Source organism: Notolepis coatsorum, assembly GCF_963971535.1.
Source record: "Notolepis coatsorum genome assembly, chromosome: 1".
NCBI lineage: Eukaryota > Metazoa > Chordata > Actinopteri > Aulopiformes > Paralepididae > Notolepis > Notolepis coatsorum.
The window spans coordinates 153,867,462-153,878,532 of record NC_140165.1 but is presented as its reverse complement, the minus strand read 5'-3'; the positions used below and the strand labels follow the sequence as shown (position 1 = coordinate 153,878,532).

Here is an 11,071-nt window from a genome sequence, read left to right as displayed (position 1 = left end):
AAACGGATACTGCTGTAATATAAAGTGAAATTCTACCATGCCTCAATGCATCAACTTTAAACATACACTAAATGTTAATGTTAGAAATGTTAATTTCCATTATTTCCACCATGTGCAACATTTCCTAAGAACAGCAATGTCCATTCTATCAACTCCAAATCTGTGCTATGAGCTCAATTCTCCCGGTGCATGCAGAAGTAGAATTGCTGTCTTGTTTTGATCTTTTTTTTATTAAAGTAGTTTTGACATGTGATATAGATAAAGATATTGTTTCATTGTGTATTGATTAACTTTACATTTGCGCTTCATTACTTTACAAAAGTTATACTGGCACATGGGTCTAATACAGCAATGGATTATGGGTAAATGCAACGTTAAAGCAGTGCTAATGTAAGATTGACTTTACATTAAACGAATGACAATAATATAGTATAAAGTAGGGTATTATTTGGACTAAAGAATGGTGTTGTCTCACCCTACTCGCATGTTGAGGGAGAGCACCATACATTATACCCGTCCCTGAGAAACCACGGCCGAGAGTGAGCTCTCCGGGAACAACCCCACTTTGCCCGACAGTTTCTCAGCGACCATCTCCATGTCTCACTTCCTGTGCTAACGGTCGTCACGGAGGGGAATTGCAGCCATTTCGTATAAATAAATAAAAACTTGGAAAATATGGGAAGATACTTTAACGGGAGGACGGCGTGAGAGAAGGTTGAAATATGAGAGAATCCCGGGAAAAACGGGAGGGTTGACAGGTATGCCAACACGGTACTGCTGCCCTGTCAGACGGCTTGCTAGCTAACGTAACGATACCAGTGCTGGCTAATCATCCAACTAGCTAGCACAGAGGAAAACGACAACTATTTACATAAACCGCGCAAGTACATGTTAAAGTTTCCAAGATGAGTGAACAACTTAAATTTATTGTTGAGCAACTCAACAAAGACCCGTTCAAGAAAAACTTCAACCTCATCACGTTTGACTCCCTCGAACCTATGCAACTGCTGCAGATTCTTAATGATGTCCTGGCTGAAATAGATCCAAAGGTGGGCCAACCTCTTTACCCCTCTAACTAGTGAATATGTAGTCTTACGTGTGATATTCACAATCAATGTCTGATAGCCAAAGTACATGATTCACACTTCTGACATACAGATACACTACAGTGTGTCCAAATCATTTCCCTATCTCTTTTCAGCAAAGCATTGATATCCGAGAAGAGATGTCTGAGCAGACTGCAAAGAGAATGTTTAATTTGCTGGGGATGCTGAAATATAAACCCCCTGGGAGTCATTCTGATGTGTAAGTATATTGATTAGTAAGTTGTTGAGACCTCAGGCATTCCCAAAGCATTTGATCGTACCCATGCTAAAGCAGAAGCTTATTTTTGTTTTTCTTTCTTTTATCACTCATCTCATACAGGAGCAGTTTCAGACAAGGTTTGGTTATAGGTAATAAACCTGTGATCCACCCTATCCTCCACTGGTTGCTACAGAGGGTCACAGAGCTAAAGAAGAGAGCTTACCTGGCCCGTTTTCTTGTTAAACTGGAGGTGCCTGCAGAGTTCTTACAGGACGATGTCATCATTGACACTCATAACCAGGTTTGTCAGCATCTTACCCGACACCCATCATGTTGTTTCTCTGCTAGTCAATGAATTAGGTATGCACCGACACCAGTAGGGGAGAGTGGGGTAATTTGTGCCAAGGGGCAAGAAGTGCCACCCCTGTTATCTATAAAACCATAGAAGAAGTTGGTCATGTGACAACATATATATTTTTTGTTTATCTACTTTTTTCTCCCATTTTTCTATTTTTCTCCCATCCCAATTTCGTATCGTCCAATTCTACCCTCCCCTGTCTCGAACGCTGTTAGGCCATGCCTCCCACAAGCCGGCTGCAATGTGGACGAAGCCTTACATCACGTGTCCCCTCCGGTACTCGAGGAAGCAGCCGTCGCATCTTTTCACCTGCACAGCGCGATCTCTCAGCGGCGGGGGTCTGCGTGGGAGGGACACGCCGCCCCCGTCGCTTCCTGATTCTGCTGCGCAGGCGCACCAACCGACCTGTAGGAGTCGCTGTCCACAACGTCCGATCCCCACCCATCAGCTTTCCCACCCCTAACACTGCCAATTGTGTTAGTATAAACGACCAGCCAAGCTGATAGCAATGCGGAAAGCTGGGCTCGAACCCAGCGTCTCCTGCATTGGTGGCGAGCGCCTTGCCCACTACACCACCTAGCCGCCCCGTGACAACATATTTTTGAAGAGGCATCCATTTCACTCAGCCTGCAAAGAAGGGAGACACATTTAAGCACATTTAAGTTACAAAAACATGGTTTTGCCCTCCAAAGTAAAATTTGTATGATCAAGGTTTTTTTTATTGCTGTGTTTGAACAATTATAGACAACTTTGAAAACAGTTCACACATGTTTTAGTGCTTTGGTAAGCTACACCATGAGTCTATACAGTTAGCATGATGCTAGCTCAAAACAGCTTGGGGATGCATTTTTTTCAAAATGGTAGGCTTGGGGTGATTTGTGCCAAAGGGCCTGGGTTAAGTTGTGCCAGGTGTTCTGTTTGTTAAGTTGCCCCAACTTATAATTATTAACTATATATATTACTTTATTGTATTTTATTGTTATTGTACATTGTAATCTTACATATGATCACTAAAACGATTGATATTCTTAATTTTAGACCAAAATCCATCATGCCACGCAGATATACAAACGGAAGACAGACAGGGTTTCAACTCTTGAGAAGTTGGAAAGAGCAGTGAAAGAGGTGCGACACAGCTAACCTAGACTCTTAAAAACTGTCTTAGGGACATAAAAAGCTGGATGGCCCTCAACTTCCTACAGCTAAATGAAAATAAAACAGATCATTTTGTTTGGCCCCCCCTCTTCCACCAAAACACTCCAACAGCCTAGGACAACTCTCCACCCACCTCAAACCCCACGTCAAGAGCCTGGGTATAATCTTTGACCCAGAGCTCAAATTCGACCAGCAGGTAAATGCCGTAGTAAAATCATGTTTCTTCCAACTCCGCAACATCACTAAAATAAAAACAATCCTTTCACCCGTCGACCTGGAAACAGTAGTCAATGCATTCATCACTTCACGCCTTGACTACTGCAATGCCCTCTACACCGGCATCAGTCAGGCAGCCATGTCCCGCCTTAAAATGGTACAACATTCGGCAGCTAGGTTCCTTACCGGCACCAGAAAGAGAGAGCACATCACACCAGTCCTAGCCTCCCTACACTGGCTCCCAGTCCCACTTAGAATAGACTTCAAAATCCTCCACCTCACCTTTAAGGCACTATAGGGTGCAGCACCCCTATACATCACCGAGCTCATCACCCCTTACGCAGCACCCAGGTCACTAAGATCCTCCAACCAGGCTTGGCTGGTCCCCCCCCCGCACCAGACTCAGAAAGAGGCGATCGCTCCTTCAAACCCACTTTTATTCCCTAGCCTTCAATTAACCCTGATTCTCCCACACCCTAACTCGCACACTCTCATGCCCCCTCCCTCTTGTATCTCTTCTTGTGCTCCTCTGTCCCCTGTGTGCTATACTGTACTTTGTGCTCCCCTATCCGCTTGTTGGCCCACCATTAGCGGGAGCAACGAACACGTCGGATCATGCCGCCATCTTGTTGGTCCCCGCTTACAAACAGAGATCACGTGACGCCGTCGTGTCACGTGAGGTAAAAAAATGGGACGACCAATCAGAGGCCACGCTTCAGGACGCACTAGACGTCGCCGACTGGGGAATATTCGAGAGGAGCACCAGTGACGTCAGCGAGTTCACAGACGCTGTGGTGTCATCCATAACAAAGAACAAAGAAGCTTCTATCCCCAGGCCATCAGGCTGCTCAACGAACAATAAACACTGCAACAACCATCAATTGCACATAGCACACACACCCACACACTCACTTAAACAAACAACACACTGCAGCACCCACTCTCCACACTTTAGATCACACAAACACACTTTATATTTATTGATAAAGGATTTGCACTACAACTCGTACACCTACTGTAAATTGTACCTAAATTGCACCTCATCCCATTTCTGCTTTGCACTATATAGTATTGTATATTAGTACACTGCATAGTATATTGTTATATGGTAACTCAGTTACGTCTATTATGCATCGAACATTGTACATATGTCTATACTGAACACTGACCTCATTTTTTACTTCTAATTTACATGCTATACTATGTTATTTTATTTCATACTTATCTTGTCTTGCACAGTCTCTGGAGCGTAACAGTAAGAAGCATTTTGTATAAAAGTATTCTGTACTTCTGTATGACAACTATTAAAGAAACTTGAAACTTGATAGTATTGTCCCCACAAAGAAGGCGAGGGTGTTCCCAAACCAGAAACCATGGGTGGACAGCACTATCAGAACAGCCCTGAACTCTCGCACCACTGCTTATAACCTGGGCAGAGAGTCAGGAAACATGGAAGAGTACAAGACAACAGTCTACACTCTGCGCAAGGCTGTTAAACTTGCTAAGAGGACGTATGCCGACAAGATGGAGGCACAAATGGCACAGAATGACACAAGAGGCTTATGGCAGGGACTGAGGGCTATAACTGACTACAAAGTCAGCGCCCCCTCAATGGGGAGCGACGACGCCTCCCTTGCAGACCAGCTCAACACCTTCTACGCGCTGTTTGGTGCAAACAGTGGCACTGCTAGCCCAACGGCTAGTGACGTCACTGGTGCGCCGGCTGTTGTGGAGGGGGGGGGGGCATCCGCGGGGGGGCGGGGACGCTCTCTCATTGACGGTACACAGTGTGAGAAGAGCATTTATGCAGGTGAACACCAGGAAGGCGGCTGGCCCAGATGGAATAACAGGACGCATACTCAAGTCCTGTGCTAACCAGCTAGCCCCTGTGTTCACCACCATATTTAATCGATCCCTGAAGAAGTCAGTGGTCCCTGCCTGCTTCAAGATGTCTACCATTATCCCGGTACCAAAGAAACCCTCCCAAGCAGGTCTCAATGACTACAGACCGGTGGCACTCACCTCTGTGGCCATGAAATGTTTCGAGAGGCTGGTCAAGGATCACATTTGTGCCTCCCTCCCCAGCGATATGGACCCTATGCAATTTGCATACAGGCCAAACCGGTCCACTGACGATGCGGTCTCCCAAGTACTGCACAGCACCCTCTCCCACCTGGACCGTCAGAAGGGGGGCTATGTGAGACTGTTGTTCATTGACTACAGCTCAGCGTTCAACACCATAGTCCCCACCAGACTGGTGGACAAGCTGATCGAGCTGGGTCTGAGCTCCGCTCTGAGCGCCTGGGTACTGGACTTTCTGAGTGAAAGACCCCAGGCGGTCAGGGTGGGGGGTCAGACCTCCAACACCATCACCCTGAGCATCGGGTCCCCCCAGGGCTGTGTTCTGAGCCCCCTGCTGTACTCACTATACACACACGACTGTGTGGCCAAGTTCAGCTCCAACTCCATAGTGAAGTTTGCAGACGACACAGTGGTGGTGGGGCTGATCTCGGACAACGACGAGAAGGCCTACCGGGAGGAGGTTGAGGTACTGGAACGCTGGTGCCAGGACAACAGCCTGCTCCTGAACATTGGTAAAACCAAGGAGCTGATCGTGGATTATAGGAGAGGACAGCAGGAGACACACACACCACTGATGATTAACGGGGCTACCGTGGACAGGGTGAGCAGCTTTAAGTACCTGGGGGTCCACATCTCAGAGGATCTGACATGGTCAACACACATAGACACAGTAGTAAAGAAGGCGAAGCAGCGCCTCTACCACCTGAGACAGTTAAGGAAGTTCAGAGTATCGGGGAAGATACTCCAGTCCTTCTACTCAGGAGCTGTAGAGAGCATCTTGACCGGAAACATCACTGCCTGGTATGGAAACAGCACGGCACAGGACAAGAAGGCCCTACAGAGAGTGGTGCGCTCAGCCGAGCGTACCACGGGTATTGCACTACCTCCCCTGCAGGTTCTATACAACAAGAGATGCAAATCCAGAGCCTGCAGAATAATGAAATACCCCCACCACCCCAATAACAGCCTGTTCCAGCTGCTGTGGTCAGGCAGACGCCTGCGAACCCCAGCTACTAGGACAGAGAGGCTTAGGCTCAGCTTCTTCCCCCAAGCCATCAGAGCCTTGAACAATGAACATTGAGTGCCACAGAACACTGAACTATCCACACATGAGCACACACACGACACGCACGCTGTGCACGCTCACACACTAGCAGCCACTTTAACACTTTAACATGAGCGGGCACACACTCATGCCGCACACACCCACTTATGGCCAAAAGGAAAGGCCACTTTAAATTAATATAACAACAGTAACAGTGTATTGCACTACCAAAGCTACCTAGCATGTCCTATATGCTCTGTAAATAACTATGTACAGATACCGAGATGTCACACCATGTTACCTGTTACCTGTTTATTGCACAATGTTGTTTTTATTGGAATCTATTATGTTGTACCACTGTATTGCACATCGTTGCGGGCAAGACCACCCGCATTTCATTGTATACTTGTATGCCGTGACAAATAAAACTCTTGACTTCACTTGACTTGTTGTCCTATTTTCTGAATGTACTGTCCTGTCCTGTTGTGCCTTTTTGTATTTGTGTATTTTATATTAGGACTAGGGCTGACCTTCGATTTTTTTTGGCAATCGAAGCTTCGGGGCCGAGCTTCGATTTTAATTCGAAGCTTCGAATTAAAAAAATAAAATAAAAAATCTTTTTTAATTTTTTTTTTATCTTTTGTGGGACTTGTACAGCACTTTGGTAAACTTTGTTGTTTTTAAATGTGCTCTATAAATAAAGTGGATTGGATTAATGAATTAAGTAGCCCCTTTCGTGACTGTGACGCAGCCAACAGTGTGATTTAATTCACGGTGGATCGCTGTTGTCGTTTGAACAACTTCAGATTTCATGGGAACTACCAATCCCCCAAATCAAGAATGTTTAAGATGAATGAAGTAAGATTTTGATTATTTGAAATATGGCCTGTGTAGACTAAACTATGCACAGAATTATGTCAGTCTACAAGGTCCGGATTCTACATGGTCCGGCAATGTAGACCTTATAGACTCCACTACAGACCAATTATCAGTGAATGTTCATGCATTTTTAAGAAGGGCTACTTCCACAAAAAAACAAAGAACTCACCAAAACATCTCAGTAGCACCTTATCTAAATGTTCTATTTCATATATGGAGATTCATATTTATTTATGTATTGCATGCATTTCTACATTTTATTTCCTATTTTGTTTATTCATCCCAGTATCTTTCTTTCTTATGTGTGAAATTCTACAAGGCATTTACATTCACATTTACATTTAGTCATTTAGCTGACGCTTTTATCCAAAGCGACTTACAAGTTCTGTACGACAGGTCATCAGGAAGGATACAACTCTATCAGCTGAGTAACAATATTCATCAAAGTGTTGCGTGTTACAGTGTAGGTTAGTTTATTAGGACAAGTGCATGACAGTAAGGTTAGTTAGGGTTAGATTTTTTTTATTTTATTTTTTAAATTTTATTTCAGATAATGGTTGAAGAAGTGCGTCTTTAGTCGCCTGCGAAAGATTGGATGGGATTCGGCTGTCCTAACTGGGGTGGGTAGTTCATTCCACCATTGTGGGGCAAGGACTGAGAATAGGCGTGTGTAGGTGGTGTATATGTGTTTGAGGATGATATCCTTCAAACAGGCAATAGTGATGATATAATTTGGGCAGTGCTGAGCTGGGTTACTTTCCTCCAGTATGTTCGAAGCTTCGAAGTATTTAAGACAGCCCTAATTAGGACATTGATTTTATGCTTTGATTGTACAGCACTTTGGTTGGCTCTTGACCTTTTAAACGTGCTTTATAAATAAATTACTTGACTTAACAGGGGAAGACTATACGTCAGGTTGGAAAGGAGATGAACATCTGCAGGATGCTTTTACCGCTTTTGAGATTAAATTATCTGTTTTACTTTAAATTATCAATGGCACAATTTACCCCAGTGTATTCTCTCTAATGTCACAACTTACCCCGCACCAGGGGCAAGTTGTGCCACAAAACCACTTTTTTTTCTAAAGCTATATTTCTGAAACAGTTTATTTAAGATCCAAAGTGATTGTCCCCAGGGATGCACAACATCCTAAACTATATGTACATATTTTAGTTGGGGGCATTACTGTAATCCCCTTGCTTTAAAGGCACTTTAAGTTAAATTTGGCACTTCTTACCCCACTCTCCCCTACTGGTATATGGGATATTGGGGAGATAATAGGGCGGCTATGCACTTTTGGCACATTGAATCTCTATTTGAGAAACATTTATTAAATCGGAATAATCTCTGTCCAGCGACCCCAAATCAATGGTCTTAAGTACTGTCCAATAAGAGCATTGGAATGGATCGGCACTTGGTATCACCACGTAAAGTTTAGGATTCACAATCGGTATCGTCAAAAGGGTATGGGTGCATCCCTACTTTGAATAGTACATGGTACATTGTAACAACAATATGAAATGGGTTATGAAATGGAAATTGTATAACAGACTAAAGAATAATATTGTGCATTTACAGTATGAAGAGCTGGTGGATGGATTTAAGACTTATCACAAGGAGTGTGAGCAGCTGAGGACATCAGGCTTCTCCACAGCAGAAATCAGAAGGGTACAAATTAATAGAAGAAGATTACTTTATTGTCAATTAACACCAGGCAGTTGACATTTGGCTTTTCGCATGTCTCCCTAGATACACGGCCCCTACACATATATTTACCAAAATGTTTGTGTGAGCTCTTACACCCAAATGAGGTTTATAGTATTACTACAAGGTCTGAACAAGAATTAAAAGCAAATTTGGGTGTAAGAGCTCATACAATAATTTTATGGCCTTGTAATGTCCAGAGTCCCATTCATTGTCTATGGTTTAGCCCCAGATTTTACATCCCAGTGACATCATTGATTGGAGGGTTCTCTCTCTGTTTTCTAGCTTTAGGATAGAGTGTAATCAATCATCTTTTTATATTTTATTTTGTAAGCTAGGTTGTTGCAATACCCAGAAAATGCTCATACCAGCAAAAATGTTCCCTGAAGCTATCCGTCTTCTCCCCAACCATAGGACATAAGTGCAATGGAGGAGGAGAAAGATCAGCTCATCAAACGAGTGGAGAGGCTGAAGAAGAGGGTAAGTCAAACTGTCTGAGACTCATAATGCCCGGGAGTCCTTGGGATTCACTGAGGAATGAAAACATGACCTCTAATATATTTTAACAACTTCCTAACGTAATGAGAGCAGCCAGCCATCTGACATACCCAAGGCTTTACCCCTTCTACCAGGCTGTAGAGTGATGGGGTGTTGAATTAGTGGGTCTTACTTTTAGGCCCTGCCAGAAGGGGAAACTTGAGTCGGTCAGAGGTGTTTCGTTATTCCTGCTAACCCTGTGTTGTGCTCTTCTAGAATGCTATCACCTTACCTTGTGTGTCCACTAGGTGGAGACGGTGGCCAACCATCAACGGATGCTGGACATGGCCAGACACCTCCGTGTGGAGAAGGAGAGAGAGGAGTCACTGACTCAGCAGAAGCAAGAACAGAAGAACCAAGTACATTTTCTCAGTTTGTTTGTTATAATTGATCATTTTCTGTCTTTGGTATGTTCTACTGGTCCGTTGGCATTCTATATACCAAACAAACAACTTCATACAAACAACAAGAATACCCTGAAGACTCTAGCAGGAGCACTCATTCAAGGGTACTACGACTATGCTTGCACCTCATGGTACCAAAGCACCTCAAAGGCGCTAAAAACAAAATTACAAACATCTCAAAACAAACTGGTCAGACTACTGCTTGACCTTACTCCTAGAACCCACCTCACCCCTGCCCACTTTGACAACCTAGGATGGCTTAGAGTAGACGACAGAGTACAGCAACTTGCAATGGGCCTGGTCTACAAGATACACTACACGACCAAGGTACCCATGTACATGACTAAATACTTCCCAAAGGTCAGTGAATACCACGATCACAACACCAGAGGGAGCTCCACAAATCATGTTAAACCCAGATTCGGCTCAAACAAGGGACTAAACACGTTTCGCAATTATGCCACATCAATGTGGAACGCCCTACCCAAAGCTGTAAAGGAATGTGAATCACTACCCACTTTCAAAAACACTCTCAAAAAACACCTAAGGGAGACTGCAACTCGAAACTGGCCCCTGTAAATGTCCGAACACAACCCCCGCCAACACCCCCCCCCCCCCCCCCCCCCCCAACCACCTCCAATGTACAGTCCCACCCCCACCTACCCAATCCAATGTACAGTTTCTACGCCTAATGTATATACTCTTTTCTTTCTGGACTCTTTTTGTATCACAAATACAGTACTGTAATTGCAAATCTGGTATGTCATAAATGTATAGATGTAGCAGTACTGTCTATCTGTATGTCATGTATGTCATATATGTTACGATGAATTGGAAATGGGGGACCCTGGTGGAAACAAGACGAAAGTCTTTCTCTGGTCTGCATCCCCTTAACAATTGTATGTATTGAGCTGTACTGCACTGTACCCATTCTGCAATCTGTTAATAAAGTTTTCATTCATTCATTCATTCATTCATCTGACTGTACACTAGAATACTGGAAATGGGCCAACACCTGTGCAGCGTCTTGTATTAAATGAGCAGGTTTTTCCCAACCTCTATAGTCTTAACATTACAGTGATGCTCAAAGCATTTACACCATCTTCTTTTCATGCTATAACATTGTGCTGGTTTGGTGCGGCTAGGTGGTGCAGTGGGCAAGGCGCTCACCACCAATGCAGGAGACGCTGGGTTCGAGCCCAGCTCTCCGCATTGCATTCAGCTTTGCTGGTCGTTCATACTAATACATTTGGCAGTATTAGGGGGTGGGAAGCTGATGGGTGGGGATCGGACGTTGTGGACAGCGACTCCTACAGGTCGGTTGGTGCGCCTGCGCAGTAGAATCAGGAAGCGACGGAGGCGGCGTCCCTCCAAAGCGCAGACCCC

The 11,071-nt window shown here is 44.4% G+C and overlaps 1 protein-coding gene across 1 annotated transcript in view; it reads left to right on the top strand.

Moving 5' to 3' along the window:
* Positions 1-905: 905 nt before the first annotated feature.
* LOC311243768 (intraflagellar transport protein 81 homolog) overlaps positions 906-11,071 on the top strand; it is a gene marked incomplete at both ends in the record, with an annotated part of 53,730 nt that continues 43,564 nt past the window's right edge. Inside the window, 6 exons of the mRNA XM_084333110.1 lie at positions 906-1,049; positions 1,202-1,305; positions 1,426-1,606; positions 8,619-8,708; positions 9,159-9,224; positions 9,530-9,640. Coding sequence (XP_084189236.1) covers positions 906-1,049; positions 1,202-1,305; positions 1,426-1,606; positions 8,619-8,708; positions 9,159-9,224; positions 9,530-9,640 — 696 coding nt within the window. The remainder of the gene's footprint in view (positions 1,050-1,201; positions 1,306-1,425; positions 1,607-8,618; positions 8,709-9,158; positions 9,225-9,529; positions 9,641-11,071) is intronic.